The sequence below is a fragment of the Chroicocephalus ridibundus genome, chromosome 19, assembly GCF_963924245.1.
Source record: "Chroicocephalus ridibundus chromosome 19, bChrRid1.1, whole genome shotgun sequence".
Lineage (NCBI taxonomy): Eukaryota > Metazoa > Chordata > Aves > Charadriiformes > Laridae > Chroicocephalus > Chroicocephalus ridibundus.
Window position 1 is genome coordinate 8,703,675 of NC_086302.1, and position 19,671 is coordinate 8,723,345.

Genomic DNA, 19,671 nt, shown 5'->3' on the forward strand with positions numbered 1-19,671 from the left:
CCTTTCTTTCTTCTCTAGCCATGCTGAGAATGTTGCTACCCATTGTCACTGTTCTCTTGGCTTGCTCCGTGCAGTGAGCAAAGCAGGAAATGGGAATGCGATCTCCTCTGCGGTTGGTCTTCAGAAGGGCAGGAAGGTAGCTGAGAACTGGGTCACTGCTGTTACCTAGAAAGTTGGTCCAGCCACAGAGACAAGCAGCAGTGCCATTATTAGTGAAGAAGTACCGGAGATGCAGATTTTTACAGATCTGAGCAGAAAAAGATCATTTGCTGTCAACAGCCAAAGATCCTACGCCTACGCAGTGAGGGGCAGCGCGTCGCTACCACAGTGATACCTGGGTTTGAGCACTGTAAATACCAAATATGTTTTTGATGCTGCTAGTCCTCATGGGTTCTCCTGCGCATTAGCCTTGTTTTGTTGTGCGTTGCCGAGTCCCAGGTGCCTCTGCTCCCTTTGCCCAGGTGGGAGTAACGCTGTCTGACTGGTGAGGCTGCTTCACGGGAGGTGAGCAGGGATGGAGCTGTGGGGCTGGGGGAGCTGAGCTGCTGCTTGTGTGAGAGTTTGGTGGAGGAGGATTGTGCTCTCCTAGGGTAGGGGACCCTCGCCATCTCATACTGTGCTCTCTTCTGTGTTACCTCTGTTGGTAGGAAAGTTTGATCATAGGGTGAGCGTGGAGGAGCGCTGTCTGTTGGCCAACGTTTTTATAATATTACAGGTGGTTTTGAAGCCTCTTTCAGGTTTTTGGCCATTACCAGTCCTAGAGGGGAACGATGGTAGACGTTTCCATTCCTCTCAGCAGCTATGGGTAGAGAACTACTGTTTTGAAGGTAACATGAGAAAACAGAGCCCTTGAGCAGGCCCTTAAGCAAACAGACCTGGCCTACCCCCTTCTCTAGTCGTTAGCCTCTTCCTGGCCTTATATCACGTTCTTCCAGGAGTGCTCTACTCATTTTTGTAAATTAGCAATTTTTCACCTGGAAGTAAGGCTTGAAATGCCTCATGTCCTGTTAGCTTAACTCTTGTTATAAAAAAAAGTCGTGTTTAATGTGTTGTCAGAAGGAATCTGTAGGGAGGAAAAGAAAATTATGGTATTTTCATATTTTCCCCAAAATAATTCTTACTTCTGTGTAGGTTTGGTCTGTAGCTCTAATGGAGTATCAACTCTAATACTAATAAGCTTTTTATTAAATATTTTGATACTATATTTGTCTGTCTTTATTTTCCAGGGCAGGGAAACCGCCACCTGGCTTACATCTGGATGTAGTCAAAGGAGACAAACTCATTGAGGTATGAAAAGAGGTTTTGTATGTATTTGGTGCAGTGTATACACAGACACAGGCAGTAGAAAATTTCCCGCCATTTTCCACATTCACTCATAAATATTTCCTTTCTCTCTCATATTCATTATTTTCAAAACAGTTTGTTTTACTCTGAAACTTCAGAATGAATTGAATTTTCCCTTGCCTGTACTCTAAGGCTGTCTCATGCCATGCGGTGCTCCCATCAGTTATTTTCTGATCAGGTGCGCTCTTTGAAGGGGTACAAAGCTGCAGTGCTCACCTAGCAAACAATGACACTTTGATTCCTGAACATTAAACCTGCCCTTGTAAGAGAGAGGAAAAAAAAAATAAATTTTTTGTGAGAAACTCCATATTTTGCGGAGCCTTATTTCTTCCTGTCGTGGTTTAGCCTCAGATGGCAACAAAGAACCACATGCCGCTCGCACGTGCCTTCCTAATACAGGAAGGATCGTAAGAAAAGGCAAGACTCTTGGGTTGGGACAAAGGCAGTTTAACAGAACAGCAAAGGGAACAGGCAAACAACAACAATAACAACACGGATAGGGGAATATACAAACACGATTACGGAACCGCCGCTCCCCGCCGAGCCCCAGCCCGCTTTTAAGCAGCAACTTCCTGCCCCCTCCCGCGGCAGCTCAGGGTGGGAGTGGCTCACATGGCATGGAATACCAGGGAAAATTAACCCTATCCCCACCGGAACCAGGACACTTCCAAACTTAATTTTGGACCAAAGCCGACATTTGGTTCCTACAATATACTTATATAGGAGGTCTCAGACTGCAGCCAGAAGGCACCTTGTCTGATGAACTTCAGGAGCAGAAACTCAAATAATATGGGGAAAGAAATCTCAAATGCAAAAAAGTATCTCAAAGAAGCAGCACAAAGTGAATAGTTTTTACTCTTACTCATCTGGTCAGGTTTGGGGGTTGTTGGGGGGAGTGTTTGGTTTTTTTTGTTTTGTTTTGCAGTAAGGTTAACTGGCATCCTGTATTTTGTAGGGTTGTCGCCCTGTCCTGCAGTATGAATACAGTATGATTTTTCATCCCGTGTTCTGGATCTGTGAACAGTGCTGTGATTAGCACAGATACAATGAGTTATTTTTATTGCAGCAAAGGAATTTGTCTGATATACACCGCCTCATTCTCTATTTCATACTTTGTCTTATATCTATATTTTGTCACTGTTGATAACTAGAGGTCATGTTATTATTGTACTGATCAACATTCAGATTTTTTCAAAACAAGGTTTTTCCAATCAAAAGTGGTAAATTAAAAAAAAAAAAAGGCTCTTTAACACGGTTGACAGAGGGGACCCAAGCCAGTGAAAGTATTTTAGCTGTGGAGAGACTCCTAATGTGCCATTGACTGAAACAGAGAAATGTTTCTGGGCAGCAAAAGTTTACAAAGTTGAGCCAACTGTTCTGAACAGAAACTTGGAAAATTAAGATCTCGGTGTTAGATAAAGAAAGACTTGGGTAGCTTAAAATCTTGGCTGGTTTGTAGCGTATGCCACTATAGGAGTGTCAGACAGTATTAAGTGTTCCTTCTGGTGTCTAGCAGGAGAGATTTACTGATTAGAATTTGGTTAAGTTGCCAGAATAGGAAAGCAGATAGAGGTGTCACAAATAGGTATCTCACAAATAAACTTGTGTTTTCCCAGGCCGGAAACCGATAAAATGAGGCTTTTCTTTATAGTCCTTTACTGTTGGTTTCACAGACTGTTTTGAGGGACTATTGTTACTCTGGATGTTAAGACACAGAAGATTGGCAGAAAAGAGATCTTTGCTCAGCCTTAATTTTAAAGGAATTAGACACATTTACTGCATCTTCAGAGTGGCTCATTAGTTCATACAAGACATGGCTGGGTTGGCTCATACCCACTACCCGGACTTCACTGGCTCTCTGTAGGTACTATAGCTTTCAAACCCTTTGCACTGCGTTCTTCTTCAAACCAGGGACCATGTATTCTGCCTCTCGTGGTACTGTTACATGTTCAGAATCGTTTTCAGAGATGAGAGCGCTGTAGTAGGACTGCTGCTTAGCTCAGCCTTCTCACTGCCATCCTGGCAGCAGCATCGGAGGTAAGGATTGTACGTGGCACTGAGTTTTCCATTATTTCTTTCAGGCTGCGTAATGAGATTTAATGAGCAAAGCCAAACGGCGGTGACTTTGGGTTTTTTGGTATGTGGCAGGTGGCCAAACATAATGCAGCCTTCCCACCTGGGAGACTTATTCTATAAGATGAGTTTTTTCTTGTCATGTTTCCTTTGGATTTTTGAGCCTGGAGAGTGAGCTTTAGGATGAAAGAGTTTATGTGAATTAATCTCTCTGCTGAATTAATCCTTGGATGTGAGGCAAATGTCTATCATGGGAGTCATGGTAAGGACTGAAAAAAAAAAAAAATGCAGCAAAATGCCATATGGAAGCTCAGGATGCACCATTGGTTTTGACAATAGATGAGCAAATTTGGTGTTGATAAATTGACAGGAATATCGTCCCGGGGGTGTCAGATTCTGAGACTGTGCTTGCCCAGACCTACCGGAGGCCCAAGTTGTCTTTGTATGCCTGAGGTCTCTGTCCGCATTGGGAAGGCAGGTGGTACAAACATCCTCATTCCCTTCTTGATAACCTAGAAGAGGTTCTTTTTGCTGTCGCGCAGAGCACTGTTAACAGCCATTGCTAGTCTGCTAGCTGAGTACTCCAGGGTTCAGTAGAGGATGAGATTACAAAGAGATTACAGAATGACCGTGGAGTTTGTTTTACCTCCTGAATATCTGACGTTGGCTGTCAGTGTGATGGACCAGTGGGGTACAGCCTGCCCGCCGCTCGGTGTGTAATGTGTGCCGAATGCTGTGGCAAGCGGTGACCGGGTGCAGGCACCTACGGGTGTAGTGCCGAGCTCTGGCTTGCTGTGGTCCTTCTCTCTGCTGGAGTAAGACTGAGAAGAGCTGGCTCGGTGGGGGCATTCTAGCAGACTGATCCATCCAGCACGCCTCTGTGGTTGCTTTGTGGCCTTGCGCACTGTGTGCAGGCGACGGCTTAACTCCTCTCGACGGTGGGGGTTACAAGAGACAGTGTGCTGTGGCTAAGTACGGGAACCGTGCAACACATTAACAGCGTTTGAATGTGATCCGTCTGTTTCCCTTTTTGGTACGCGGGGCAAATAGTTTTTCAGTTTTGTGTCTTATGGTAGACAGCAGTACCCAAGAAGGAACATTTTTAAATCCTGTGGATTACTGAGCACTTGATACTAACCGAGCCATCCGTGTCCCGGGTCTTGTACAGAGGTCTGAGGTACACCTTGTGATTGCTGGGTCCGAAAAGTGCAACATTAAACCAAGCCATGAAGTGTTTAAGCTCAGTGTATAAAGGAAAACACTGGGTTATAGCTCAGAGGCACAGAAAATTTTGGAAACATTATCTTGAAGTAAAGGCAATAAAATTATTTTCTCTGTTGATGATTTGTTTCTATATTTCCCATCTATGAATTCATTTGTGTCTTTGCAAAATCTCTTGAGGCGCTGTCAGGTGAGAATGGTATCGTTTTGTGCATAGTGGGTGCAAATGAGAACTTATGGGACACTTGTTTTGGTTCAGTTGTGGACAAGAATGACAAATTGTTGGACCCGTTCTTACAGTGCTTGAATTTGCGAAATAAGTGCTTGTGGAGCTGAGCAGTGAAATGTGGAGTAATGAATCGGCTTCTGAAGATCCACTTGTTTGGATCAGAGTTGTGTTTACACAGCATTTTTTTTCAAATACACGAGAGAAAAAAAGGGAAAGTTAGTTCTCATCTTTCTGACAAAGTGGAATCATAGAACTCGTTAGTACAAAGGTATTGAATTTGGGAAGACTCAGAGTGCTGACCTGAAGGGGCAAGGTACTGCGTAATATTGGACATAAATCCGTTGCTATGGAGTTGAATCCCCAGAAAACCTGACGAGCATTTCTCAAAAGATGCACTGTAACAAACACCAGGGTATCCACAGGCCAATAGCTGGATGAAACAACTCTGATTTTAAGGGAAAATATCGGTGAGACTAATGGAATAACACGTGTTGATTAAGGCTTCCAGGGAAAAATGTAACAAAAGCACAGTAGCATGAAGAGTGTACAGGGAAGAGATTGATCTATTTACAGGTGGAATTAAAAGAAAAAAGAAAGTGAAATAAAATTGAACCAGAAAGAACTGACGAAACCATGTACTAGTTTAAGCTCTTTATCAGTGGCTTGTACTTTCTAGTTGATTCTGAGGGGGAGGGTCTTGTGGAAACCAGTATCTGTAAAGAGACAGAAAATTATAAAAAAGTAGCCAGGTAAGAGCAGAATCCAGTAGACTGTTTCAGAATATTGCTTTCTTGGGTTTTTTATCCAAAAAGGCTTTGAGGTGCGCTATTCCCCACCAGATACAAATAGATTCAGAGGAGACACGCACATTTTTTAAATGTCGCAATTGGAGGAAAATCACTTGCATTTTGCATTTGCGCTTCATTTGTCACCAGGTAATGTACTTGAAGGTGAAGTGCTGGTTAAGCTGTGGTTCCTGTCTTGTCAAATGAGACGGGGACTCACAAAGGTGATTATTTTTGGTAGTTAAAGCCTAAGTTTTGTCACTCTTGTGGATTTTCTGCTGGCCTGTGTATCGCTAAGAGTACTAATGAAGTTGTCATTCTATCTAGCTGTTGGTTTTCACACAACTTCTTGAATAGCTTTTAGTGCTGGTTGAAATTGGCCAGTTGGTTGAGAAGTTACTTGGTTTAGTAGTGGATGTCGGGAGTTGATAGATACGCACGCAGCTTCATCACCTAAATCTTGCTATTTTAAGGAAGCAGGCCAAAATATGTAAGTCAATAGACTTAAGAAAGCATTTACTCTCATGAAATGATGCTTAAAATACATACCTTGAGTTAGTTGGGGAATAAGACATTAGCAGATTATTACCTAAGTGGGATCAATCCATTGTAAAGTCATCATGATGTATGCTAGTCTGGAGTTGAGTTGCTTAACTCATTCTTCTAGTGACCTAAAAGAGAGAATAAACATACAGAAATAAATTAAATACCTATTACTGCATACCACATTACCAGAACTTGCAGCACGGGGGCTGACAAATATAGCAGAACCTAGAAAAATCCAACCTAGAAAATGTAGAACACATCTGGGGGAAAATCTGAAAAACAAATAAAAAATAATAATAATCAGTGGGGAAGTGACATCTGAATGCAGCAGTGCGAGAAGTCCTGAAGTTCATAATTGGTGGGCAGGTGAACAGTGCCTTTGCAAGGTGATTTGTAGAAAATGAGGTCAATGTGATTTTTACGCTTGCAGACAAGGCAGAGGAATCACAGAGTCACAGAGTGGCAGGGGTTGGAAGACACCTTCAGAGATCTAGTCCAACTCCCTGCCAGAGCAGGGTCACCCAGAGCAGGTGGCACAGGAACGCGTCCAGGCGGGTTTGGAATGTCTCCAGAGACAGAGACTCAACCACCTCTCTGGGCAGCCTGTGACAGGGCTCTGACACCCTCACAGCAAAGAAGTTCCTCCTCATGTTCAGACAGAATTTCCCGTGTTCCAGTTCGTGCCCGTTCCCCCTTGTCCTGTCGCTGGGCACCACTGAGAAGAGTCTGGCCCCATCCTCCTGACACCCACCCTTTAGCTCTTGCTGAGCATTGATGAGATCCCCTCTCAGCCTGCTCTTCTCCAGCTGAACAGCCCCAGGGCTCTCGGCCTTTCCTCAGCACAGAGATGCTCCAGCCATCTCCAGATCATCTCTGTAGCCCTGCACTGGACTCTCTCCGGTAGTTCCTTGTCTGTCTTGAACTGGGGAGCCCAGAACTGGACCCAGCACTCCAGATGTGGCCTCCCCAGGTCAGAGCAGAGAGGGAGGATGACCTCCGTCCACCTGCTGGCCATGCTCTTCTTGATGCATCCCAGGAGACCATTGGCTGCCTGGGCCACAGGGGCACATTGCTGGCAACTTGTTGTCCGCCAGGACTCCCAGGTCCCTCTCTGCAGAGCTGCTCTCCAGCAGGTCACCCCCAGCCTGTCCTGGTGCATGGGTTTATTCCTCCCCAGGTGCAGCACCCTCCACTTGCCCTTGTTGAACTTCATTAGGTTCCTCTCCACCCAACTCTCCAGCCTGTCCAGGTCTCGCTGAATGGCGGCATGGCCTTCTGGTGTGTCAGCCACGCCCCCCCCCAGCTTTGTATCATCAGCAAACTTGCTGAGGTGCACTCTGTTCCGTCATCCAGGTCGTTGATGAATATGTTGAACAAGACTGGCGCCGGTACTGACCCCTGGGGAACACCGCGAGTTCCAGGCCTCCAACTAGACTCTGTGCCGCTGATCCCAACTCTCTGAGCTCTGCCATTCAGCCAGGTCTCGATCCACCTCACTGTCCACTCATCTAACCCACACACTTCCTCAGCTTACCTATGAGGATGTTATGGCAGACTGTGTCAGAAGCCTTGCTGAAGTCAAGGCAGACAACATCCACTGCTCCCCCCTCATCCACCCAGCCAGTCATGCCACCGTAGAAGGCTATCAGATTGGTCAAGCATGATTTCCCCTTGGTGAATCCATGTTGACCACTCCCAATAACCTTTTTTTTTTCTCTATGTGCTTAGGAATGACATCCAGAAGGAGCTCTTCCATCACCTTTCCAGGGACGGAGGTGAGGCTGACTGGCCTGTAGTTTCCTGGGTCCTCCTTTTTGCCCTTTTGGAAGACTGAAGTGACAGTGGCTTTCCTCTAGTCCTCAGGCACCTCTTGTTCTCCACGACCTGTCAAAGATGATGGAGAGTGGCTTTGCAAGAACATCTGCCAGCTCCCTCAGCACTCCTGGGTGCATCCCATGAGGGCCCATGGATTTGTGCATGTCAAGTTTGTTTAAATGATCTCTAACCCGATCCTCCTCGATCGAGGGAGAGTCTTCCTTACTCCAGGCATTTTCTCTTTCCTCCAGGGTCTGGGATTCCTGAGGGCCGGCCTTAGCAGTAAAGACTGAACCAAAGAAGGCATTCAGTAACTCTGCCTTCTCTGCGTCCTCCGTCACTAAGGCACCCACCTCATTCCTCAGAGAGCCCACATTTCCCCTGGTCTTCCTTTTACCACTGATGAACTTGAAGAAGCCCTTCGTGTTGTTCTTGACACCCCTTGCCAGGTTTAATTCCAAGCGGGCCCTAGCCTTCCTCATTGCATCCCTGCATACTCTGACAACGCTCCTGTACTTCTCCCAAGTGGCCAGTCCCATTTTCCACATTCTGCAGACTTCCTTCTTCCATCTGAGTTTTTCCAGAAGCTCCTTGCTTATCCCTGCGGGTCTCCTGCCTCCTTTGCCTGATTTCGTGCTCCTAGGGATGCACTGATCTTGAGCGTGGAGGAAGTGGTGCTCAAATATTAACCATCTCTCTTGCACCCGCCTACCTGCTGGAGCCCTAAGCCATGGGATTCCTCCAAGTAGGTGTTTGGAGAGGCCCAAGTCAGCTCTCCTGAATTGCAGGATTGTCATCCTACTTACTGCCGTGCTTCTTCCACGCAGGATCCTGAACTCCACCATTTCATGGTCACTGCAGCCAAGGCTACCCTCAACCGTCACATCCCCAACCCGGTCCTTCTTTGTTAGTACAAGGTCCAGCAGAGCACCTTTCCTCATTGGTTCTTCCACCACCTGTGGCAAAAAGTTGTCACTAATGCTCTGCAGAAGCCTCCGGGACAGTGTGTGCCTGGCTGCGTTGCCTTTCCAGCAAATGTCAAGGTGGTTGAGGTCCCTCATGAGAGCCAGGGCCTGTGATGGTGAGGCTCCTTTCAGCTGTCTGTAGAAGACCTCATTGACTTCCTCTTCCTGATCCAGTGATCTGTAGCAAATACTCACAACAGTGTCTCCCATATTACCTTGCCCTTTAATTCTTACCCATAAGCTCTCAACACTTCCTTCATCCACCCCCAGACAAAGCTCAATACGTTTCAGTTGCTTTCTCACATAAAGAACAACTCTACCACCTCGCCCCACTGGCCTGTCTTTCCTAAAAAGTACATAGCCATCCATGACCAGCCAGCATTCCAGTCACGCGAGCTATCCCACCACGTCTCTGTAACTGCAATGAGATCGTGGCCCTGTGACGGCACGCAGATCTCTAGTTCTTCCTTCATATTCCCCATGCTGCAAGCGTTGGTGTCCAGGCATTTCAGAGAGTCAGTCAAGCATGCAGGTTTCCCTGAAGGGGCACAAGAGGATCCACCACAGCCATACACACTCTTAAGGTGGCTGGCTTTCTGGATCTCATCTTGGGAGGCAGCTAAGGAACGTTTGTCACTTCTCTGGTTGGCCTGGCTTATTCCCCAGTTGGATGCAGCTTATTCCCCAGTTGGATGCAATGGCCTGAGCATTGCCATCACGGACCCCCACCCCCCAAGCCCTTCAGTTTAAAGCCCGCCTCAACAAGTTGGCCAGCCTATTGCCAAATATTCCCTTGCCTCTTCTAGACAGGTGGATTCCATCCCTCCCTAACAGGTTATCATCGTCAAAGAATGTCATGTTGTCATAAAAGCCAAATTCCTCACGACAGCACTAGCTACGTAGCCAGGAGCTGATATGCATTATCTGTCTCTGGCTGCCCCCTTCCTTCCAACTGGTGAAATGGAGGAAAAGATAAGTTGGGCACCAATATTTTTCACTTGCGCCCACAGGGCTTTATAGTCTTCCTTAATTCTGCCCACGTTCCAGCTTCCAGTGTCATCGACGCTCACAGGAAAGAGTAAATATAAAGACTGTGTCTTATTCCAAGCTGTCTCCTTATTTTCTGTGTGACTTGGTAGTGCCACAGAATACGTAACTGTCTGGCTGCTCATTGTGTCGGTCGTTCTGATAGCTCAAAAAAAACCCAACAAACCAGCTACCTGTAACTAGTCTGATACGTTGGCTCTTTCTAGCTGAGCGTGTGGTTTTTACAGCTGGCAAAACTGAGGAGCAAACAACTGATGGACGTGAATGCTGCTGCCAGGAAGGGAAGTCCTTCCTCATGGCGCAGTCCTAGTCCATATGATCCATCGCGTCGCTGGACCCAGCTGGGTACGCATCTGATTGAAGGCAAACTGATTCAGTCCACTAAAACAGTAGAAGACCAACGCAGCAAAAAAGTACTTTGCAAGCTGAAAACTTCGCTCAGATGCGTGGCAGTGCACTTGGGGAGAGGATTGTATAGCTGGGAATGAAAGGAGGGAGAGGGGAGAAATCCTTGTGCTTTAGCAGGCGAAATGCTGATTCAGCTCAGGCCATCTCATGAAAGCAAGGTTTTCCTGAACTAAGATCTGGGGGTTTTCTGATGGAAAATGTATCATCAGCATTCCCTTGATCATGCTATTGAAACGTTGTGTGGGCTTTGGTAAATGTTTCAAAAAGCAGGAGGAGCCGTCTGGGAACAAATCTGTGTTGCCAGCCTTTCACTTGTGCAGCTGGAAGCAAGAAAATGCAGGTTAGATGAAGGTCTTGGGGTACAGTGTGGAAGACTGCACTGCTTAGGTACTTCAGCGTGTAGGTGCGAGGAGTTCCTTTCAACAGCATTGTCTGTTAATAGAAATATGCTGTGTACACTGTAGGGCTGTCAACGTGTTCCTTTGCGTTTCAGAGATGGTTTATGTAACTGATACTACAGTATGCAAGGTCTTGTTTGAAGAAGAGATTAGAACTAGGATTAAGAAGAAACACCTGGAATTAATGGTTTACTTCGATAGACTAATATGGATTCCTATCACAGTACATATGCAGTATAGTTTTACATCTTCGTAATAAAGGTCTGAAATCTCCTACATGTCCATTTCTATACAGAAATGCAATTTTGATGTTCTGTATCAGGCTGGAGGTCATTTAGCATAGATTCCTGGCTCAGAGGCGGCCTACGGTCATCTGCTTCGAGGAACGTGTAAAAATCTTTGGGAGCAGATGTGAGAGAGAATCTCTTGTATGAGACCATCTCGTGCTTTGAAGAGTTACTGCCCTTCCCAGGCTCTCTTGTATTGGCTGTTAAAGAAGGGTATAACTGGGACTCTTCCATATTCAGCTGTTCTGAGTTTAGAAAGAGAAGATTTGAGTTTCTGTATTGAAGAGTGTCAGACAAAACTGAAATGTTGGTTAGATGTTGATGCTTTGTTCTGAATTTGCTCTGTTTGTTCATGTTCTTGATTTTTTTTTTCCAGGAAGATCCAAAAAGTTTATAGGAGTCTAATATGCTTCTCTGTTTGATATTCTACCTCAGAAGCTCATCATTGATGAGAAGAAATACTATCTTTTTGGGAGAAACCCTGATCTGTGTGATTTTACCATTGACCACCAGTCTTGCTCTCGGGTCCATGCTGCATTGGTCTATCACAAACATCTCAAGAGGGTTTTCCTCATAGATCTGAACAGCAGTAAGTAGTGTGACATTTACCCAGATAGAAGTGCAATATTTCAGTGCTTAAACATTTGTGGATCTGAGATACTTTTTCCATCACAACTTTCTCAACAATCAAAGCTTTCTCTTCTGAGGGTGGTTTCCCAAGATGTAAAACCTGACATACTGGTTTTTGTGCTGAGGGAATGACATGGTACATTGGGGCCTACAAGAATCCAGAAAGTAAATGGTGCTTGTCGTTTATTTCGATGACTTTCTGAGGACTTCTGATGTGTGTTATCTTAGTTTGTGAGATGGAAGGTAAAACGTACATAGCTAATGTTTTCAGCAGTACCTAAGTGACTCGTATCTCAGAGAACCATGTACAGTTTCTGAACTTCTCAAGACTTGAACTCAAATACTGTGAGCCCAAGCTGATGGCTAACATACTGTTTTGCATTTTGATGTTCTCAGCACATGGCACATTCTTGGGTCATATCCGTTTGGAACCTCACAAACCCCAACAGATACCCATTGACTCCACGGTTTCATTTGGCGCTTCTACAAGGGCGTATACTCTGCGAGAGAAGCCTCAGACACTGCCATCAGCAGTTAAAGGAGATGAGAAAATGGGCGGTGAAGATGAAGAGCTGAAGGGTTTGCTGGGCCTGCCAGAGGAGGAGACAGAACTTGACGTGAGTACGATGGCACATTGTACCTAGATGGCATTTCCAGCTAAACAGATAGCCTTCCCCTCTGGTTTACTTAAGTTCAGGTTCTTAATTCTTTGGCTTTGAAGATAGTCTGAGGTGTCTTTTGCTGTAAATACATGCAAACCATCTCGTTCCGCCATGATAAGCCTGTGATCATGCTGTTTCCCAGAGCCAGTAACCTAATAATCCTCCTGTTCCAATGGTCTTCTCACAAAGGCTTGCCAGGGAGTACGTGCTCTCCAACTAATATTACCCCAGGTGTGGGGTGATTTCCCATATTGTTCCCCATTGCCAGATAACAGTGAATGCTGCCCTATTTTCTACAGTTATCTAGCGAAGAAGGAGAAAGCAGCGTGTGGCATTCACGGGGTTGTTGAGTTTGGAAGGGTCCTCTTGGGATAATCTGGTCCAGCCTCCCTGCTCGAGCAGGTTGCCCAGGATCGTGCTCAGTCAAGTTCTGAATATCTCCGCAGACAGAGACTCCACAACCTCTCTGGGCAACCTGTTGCAGCACTGGAGCACTCTTTCTTCCTGGGGGTCTAAAGTTGAAGCTAAACAGGGTGCTGTGATCTTTTGATATGCACAATCACATGATTAAATCAGACTTCATACACCAGTTGCTTAAACTGTTTCATCTCCAAATTTGTCATTAGAACCTGACAGAGTTTAATACAGCTCACAACAAAAGAATTTCCACACTAACCATTGAGGAAGGGAACTTGGATATTCAGAGACCAAAGAGAAAACGGAAGAACTCCAGAGTGACATTCAGTGATGATGATGAAATCATCAATCCGGGTAAGCAGTTTGCTTTCATCTTTAGCTCATGCCCTGAAGGCCCTCCTTCCAGCGTTCTCATTGTATTCTCCAGTATTCCTCATGGCTGCATATGGATGAGGAGAACAGAAATTTGGCAGTCACTGTTTGCGATCTGCTGTTTTCAAATGTCTCACTCAAGTCTTTGACCTCTCTCTGTTTCTTCTCTTCTACCTGTAAAATAACCGCGTGATTTGTGCAGGACAGGGATATCACACTCAGCTTCGTTATTCAAAATTCTATCAGATGTTGGAAAAATCTTGTGGATCCAAAAGGAGTAAAGCGTTTTCAATTTTTTACCTTCTTTAGAATCCAAATGGGAACTGAACTTGGTTGTTTTTCATCTGTCCCTTAATGCTTTCCTTACCTGTTGTCTAATAGATATTTGTCTCAAGCTCAGAGGTTTTTTCCTACTTGTCTGCATATCTGAAACAAATCATTCGCATTCAAAATGAGATGCTTCTGAAGATGCATCCAATTCCTAATTAGTTATTTTTCTCCCTTAGCTGTTTTATACTAATGGCACTCCTATTAATGGTATTTTATATGGATAATATTCCTATTAATAAGAGTAGCTTATTAATGAGTGTGCACTTTAAAATATAGTTGGGCGCTAGTATCATTTGGCAGTGTATACCACCCAGAATAACCATTTTGATTTATAAGGTTATCCAGTTTAGTGTGCAGAACATCCTAGTGTAAACGGCAGTCATTCACCTTACAAAAAAGGTAATTTTTTCAGACTTTCAGAGACTCTACATTGAATTCTTCTTACTCCTCCTTCAAGGTCCTCCAAGGACTTCTGGGGCTAGCTGTTGTGCTTTTGAGCACATGCAGTGCCTTGTCAGCAGCAGCTTTCAGCCCAGAACTCCAGTCTGTCTGACACTGCAAACAAGCCATCCATTTTTCCCCTTTCCCCATTCTCCATTTAAGTGAAAGCCTTTCTTACGGAACATCTGATGAGTTCACCTTGAGACCAAGCCACTAGGTGTCCCCTTAGTTCCTCTCTTAATTTGGGCATGCCTGTGCTTACTGAGATCTACTAGGGTGCTCGCTTTGAGAAGGTCCATGTACGAATTCTTCATGTAGGTTTCTTTACCTGACAGATGTTCTGTCTTTTCCTGTATTCTTACTGAAAGCTTCACTGTTCTTGCCTTTACAGAGGATGTGGACCCGTCTGTTGGGCGTTTCAGGAACATGGTACAGACAGCAGTAGTCCCTGTTAAGGTACAGAGTAACTCCCAACTTTCTAACTAATACATTACATTGATGAACTCACTTTATGAATTACACCTTAAAAACCTAATGTTCTATGGTGAAAAGTTTTTTATTGTTAGGCAAAAGTTGTATTCGTGTTTCACAATTGTCTTTTTTCAGCAAGGTTCAGCAAAATTTCAGCAAGATTTGCAAAACTTCACGGCAGCTAAGCAACGGTGTAATAGCAATTTTGCTTGTTGCTGGTATAAACTAAATAACGTATGTGGGAAAGGATAATTCTGTACAAACCCCAGAACGCAGGAGAAGATTCAAATGGTGGAGCGCTAGACAAAATCACCCAAGCGATCTAGAAGTTGCCGTTTCTTATTGTGGGAGGAAGGAGGGTCTGTGTTACTGACTAAAGGCCTACTTGGTCTTGCATTCAGGAGAAGCTCAAGACAGGCAAGCATCTACGGGAGGTAAAGAGGTGCTCAGACCTGATCTAAGTTAAACCCGAGCTTCAATTTCTATCACGCCTTCCTGCATTGTGCACCTTTAAGGGTTTATTATTAAGTGGTTTTCAAGGAAACCCAGAAGGAATCTTCTGGCACAAAGACTGGGACGTGGTCTGTAACCGCTTTATATGTGGCTGGTCTGGGTGCCTTTTTGGGGAAAATGACATTGGCTTCCAGTTTGAATAGCTTGCTTTTTTCATGTAGTTTGAGTAATTCTTTAAATACTTCCATCTACAGAAAAAACGGCTGGAGAATCCAGGCGCATTGACCACAGATGATTCTTCATCACGACGTATGCAAAACTTTCCCTACAGTGGAGGATTGTACGGTGGTTTACCTCCCACTCACAATGAGGCAGGTTCCCAGTCGCATGGCGTCCATGGGACAGCACTCATTGGTGGTCTGCCAATGCCCTACCCCAATCTTGCCCCAGATGTGGACTTGACTCCTGTTGTGCCCTCAACAGTTAACATGAACCCAGCTCCAAACCCTGCTGTCTTTAATCCTGAAGCTGTGAATGAACCCAAGAAGAAGAAATACGCAAAGGAGGCATGGCCGGGCAAGAAGCCAACCCCCTCCCTCCTGATCTGAGTTGGGTTTTGTTGAGGGAGGGTGGGAGTTGCAAACTCCAGAAACTGTTTATGTGCAGTATCGTCTTTTTAAAATTTCAATGTCCTAACCAGATGTAATATCAAGATTGGAGAAGTGAAATATCCTTTAAAGATCTGTCTTCAAACGTTTTTATATGTCTGTTTAAAAGAAAAAAAAAAATACAGCTCCCATCTCCTTATATATCTGGCAGCCTTTTCTTAGCCATTACTGTCCCCGGAGGTCTTTACTCTGAATTTTGATCTGTAAGTTGAAGGGACAGAGTCATACAATTTAATTACCGTTTATGGCATGACCCTGCAAATTCGTGTATTTAGGTGTCGTGCTTACTATGAGTAATGTTGCTCCTGATGGACTTGCTTGTAGCAAGTCAGCTGTATCACAAGTAAATGTTTGTGGGGCTTAGCCTTTCAGAAATCCCATTGGTATGACTTCTAAAACTTGCAAAATATAGGTCAGCTTTTTTTTTTTTTTTTTTTTTTTTTTTTTACATTTTCAAAGCCTCACTGATGTGGGGCATTATCTTTTTTGTTTTGTTTTGTTCTATTTGGCCACAGCTTGTTTTAATTTCCTGCCTAAAACACTACAGGATCCCATGAGAACATGGAGTTGAGATGGAAGAGAAGCAGGTGGGCTTCCTTAGCTGTGTTCCGGTACGTTGCCATGGAGAGCTGTGCGGATGGAGGAAGGTGTACGGGGGCATGGAGCTGAGCTTGTGTTGGTGCTAAGGGCAGCATCCAGGCATGGCAAGCCTGGGGGCGTTTGGCTGGTGGATAGGCACTATCCACACTCTGCAAACTATAAACAACGTAGCGTTGACTTTCTCCCCTGCATAACTTAAGGTGGAGTTAACACAGAGGAGAACAGTTTCTTTTAAACTTGGTGGCCCTTTTAAATAGTTTCATTTTTATGTACAAATGGAACTTGTGAGCTTAGAGCACATGGGAGATGCAACAAGACACACATAAGAACGAGCAGCTGTCAGCAGCGTCAGAGTACTTGTGGTTCCAGTCGTTAAACATGCAATCTGCACACTGTTCTGGCTTCTAGGGGGTGAGAATTGAGCGTGCTTAAAGCTACAATGTGAATTCTCAGCAGAGAATCTGCCTCGCCTCGAATAAAACAGTGCACAAGTTGGTTTCATAATATTAACATTTTTTGGCTACTTCATCACTCTCTCCCATTGAAAAATATGAGAAGCTCAATTTGAGTTGTTGCTCTAGCCCTTCAAATCTTTGGGTTTAGATCTCAAAATCTGATTCGCGTGCATTCAGACGCTGTGCCTTCACTTTATACAAGGTAAGGCCAGAGCTCTGTTTTCCTTAAGTTTACTCTGGATTTTTTTTTTTACATTCTATAATGCAGTTCAGCTACGTAGCCACATTCCTTTGTCGTTTGGGGGATTTCTCCAGGAAACGTGCACTAAAGTGGTATACCTGGCTGTTCGTTGTGTACAGCACTGTAGCCACCTGGCCGAGCAGTGTTGTGAGGACGTGATGGCTGCTGGGGCAGTGCTGTGTCACGGGGCATCTGGAGCACTGCGCGCACTACACCTGTTTTGGACAGAGGCTCCAAAATCAGTGTGACTTCTGCATCTGCAGAGGGATTGCTTCTATCATGTTATTGAGATAAAAATGAGCTACTAGCTACCCCATTTACAAGAGCAATGGCTTTAGAGACTGGTTTGTTCCCCTCCCCGCACCATCGTATCTAGCTCAGACTATTACATGGACGAATACAGTACCTTCTCCATGATGTAGTTGTGCCGCTCTGTGTTTAGTTGTCGTATTATTGAATATGATTCAGTCCTCAGACATTCTGTTTCCGAACACTCCATGCTGACTCTTAAAATCTTTCTCCCTTTATTTTTAGTTTTGCTTCTTCCTGGTATGTATAATTTTCTTTTTTCCAGCCAGTCTGCTTTATGAAGGCAACTCTTTAGGGTAAGACTAGTTAGGGCAAGTAAAAGTTGAACAGGTTTTCCTCTTCTTTTTTTTCCATTTTGGGTTTTGTTTTTTTTGAGGGGGTGGATGGGTGGGTAATTTCTTTGGTTTTGTTTTTCTGCAAGTGGCTCTTTGCAAGATTTTTCTTGAAAAGGGAAGCTTTGCTGCTCATTGGTTTTTAAAGCTCTTCTCCTCCCTGGGTTTGAACAAGCTCTCATTATTTTAGAGCTTAAGGGCCATAGCTGGCCAGTACAGGAGGGGACAGCATAACATCTAGGGGCTTTGTACAGAAGTTTGTACACTTGTGTAATATGTAATAGGCCTTTTCACACTTTCTGTTGAGCTTTTTACCTGTAACCTTTACTATGTTGTAAATTAAATGCAGATTTTGCCAGTTTGGAGAGTGTAGTGTGTTCGTTCCCAGTGTACCCTTCAGCAATTGGGACTGTTTGTTGTTTTGTGGCTTACTGAAGGATTTCTGCCGTGGCAGAGTGCACCTATTGCTGCAGGTCTTGTTCTTAGCTGCTGGCTCAGGCTGCAGCTCGTACAGCTGCTCCGGCTCGTGACCTGCTTCGCTGCCTTGTGCTGCAGAGCGCTGCGCTTTTGCACACAAGAGTGGCACTTAACAGTGGATTTTAAACAGCAGTCACCTTTGTTTTCTGAGTGAAGTTTGATCTGGTTCTGGTATCATCCTCTCTCTGCAAAAGTTATATGTTAGAGGCCAACTTTCCTCTGACCTATGGAGTGGCCTCGGGCAGTCCCAGTGCACCGCTCACTGTCACGCTGTCTCTGCAGCTTGTCCTAGGCTCACTGGGGAGAGCCGTAGTGAAAAAAGTAAACTGGGACTTGGTTAAAGATAACTGTGGTGCCTGCGGTGTGAGGTTGAGAGGGATTCCCAGGCTTTGCTGAAATTAGTAATATTTAGGCTGTAGATTAGTATTTCTTTTCAATCTAGCAATGTCATTTAATCAGCTGGGGCAGTTACATTCTCATTCTTGTGTGTCAGCAGAAGGCTGAATCTGCACAATCCATGTGCAAGCTGCTGGTCTGCCATAGGTAGAAATATTTAGTACAGGTTGAGTAGTTAACTGTGTGGTCTGATGTTTTAAGCCTTGGTGTGGTTAGCAGTTAATTTCCTGTATTAAAGGAAATAATAAAAAGAAGTCAACTTGCGCGGTAATCTAAAACACGGTCTGCAGTGTGGAACGCAGAGCTGGGAACAGAGAAGTGGAGTGAGTTTGCAGCTGAATAAATGATTGAGCTAAAGAATAACGGCAGTGTTTTCCAGGAACATCTGTCCTTGCAGTACTCACCAGATTGTCATTGTAACCCCTCTTCTCCCTTTTGGTTTTGAAATACAAGAGTGCAGCAGCCAGCAGGCATCCCAGCGCTAGTAGTGAGCTGACAGGAGTTCTGTTCCCAGTGTGCTGTGCAATAGGACACCCACGTGTTAAAATCTGACAACGTACCTGAAAGAATGACCGCTTGGAGAGGAGGTGACTTTTCCCTGGGGCCTTTTAGGAGAGCAGGAATAGCTTCCAGCACAGAACAGGTGAGTGTGCCAGCTGAAGTGTGTGCTCGTGCAATTATACCAAGTGCTTCGAAACACTCGATGACATGGGGAAGGACCACAGTAGAGGGTTGGACTGGAAGACGTGGCTCAGAACAAGCCAAAGAACTGGGGCTGTGTAATGGCTATTACAAGGCTCAGAGGTCAGATGGTGTTTAAGAGGATTTTTTCAAAAGCGGTCTAATACAGTCGGGTGATTTGTAGGTTCTTTGATCTCAAAACTCTGTCTTAATCTAGCAGTGGTAGGTAAAGGGGGGGGAAAAGTTTCTGCTGTCACTTCTACTCAACACCAGGAACAGCTCTTTATTCATACAAGCTTAGTGGTATCACTGGGACCTACCTGCTTGGTGTAGGGGACAGGGGCGATAGTGCAAGACAGAGTGTGAAGTAAGGCTGGGGCAAGTTCAGGATAGACAGCCATGTGTTTTGGGTAGCAGTCTTCTAAATCAGCCTTCCCTGAAGGTCCCATAACCAGTAAAGCAGTAAGAGGTACCTCATGTACTGGCATCACATTCAGTGCTGTTCAAAATCTTCATCAATGATTCAGACAGTGGGATCAAGTGCACCCTCAGCAAGTTTGCCGATGACACCAAGCTGAGTGGTGCGGCTGACAGGCCAGAGGGACAGGATGTCATCCA

At 44.9% G+C, this 19,671-nt stretch overlaps 1 protein-coding gene and 1 non-coding gene across 2 annotated transcripts in view; both read left to right on the top strand.

The window, feature by feature from the left end:
* PPP1R8 (protein phosphatase 1 regulatory subunit 8) overlaps positions 1–17,863 on the top strand; it is a 31,163-nt gene extending 13,300 nt beyond the window's left edge. The window contains exons 2-7 of the mRNA XM_063355670.1: positions 1,227–1,287; positions 11,554–11,707; positions 12,145–12,365; positions 13,037–13,181; positions 14,362–14,426; positions 15,149–17,863. Of these exons, the coding sequence (XP_063211740.1) occupies positions 1,227–1,287; positions 11,554–11,707; positions 12,145–12,365; positions 13,037–13,181; positions 14,362–14,426; positions 15,149–15,502 (1,000 nt within the window). The 3' untranslated portion in view covers positions 15,503–17,863. The remainder of the gene's footprint in view (positions 1–1,226; positions 1,288–11,553; positions 11,708–12,144; positions 12,366–13,036; positions 13,182–14,361; positions 14,427–15,148) is intronic.
* Positions 4,539–4,704, top strand: LOC134525426 (small Cajal body-specific RNA 1). Its single transcript, XR_010073771.1, has one exon. It is a non-coding gene; the product is annotated as a small Cajal body-specific RNA 1 (non-coding RNA).
* Positions 17,864–19,671: the final 1,808 nt, after the last annotated feature.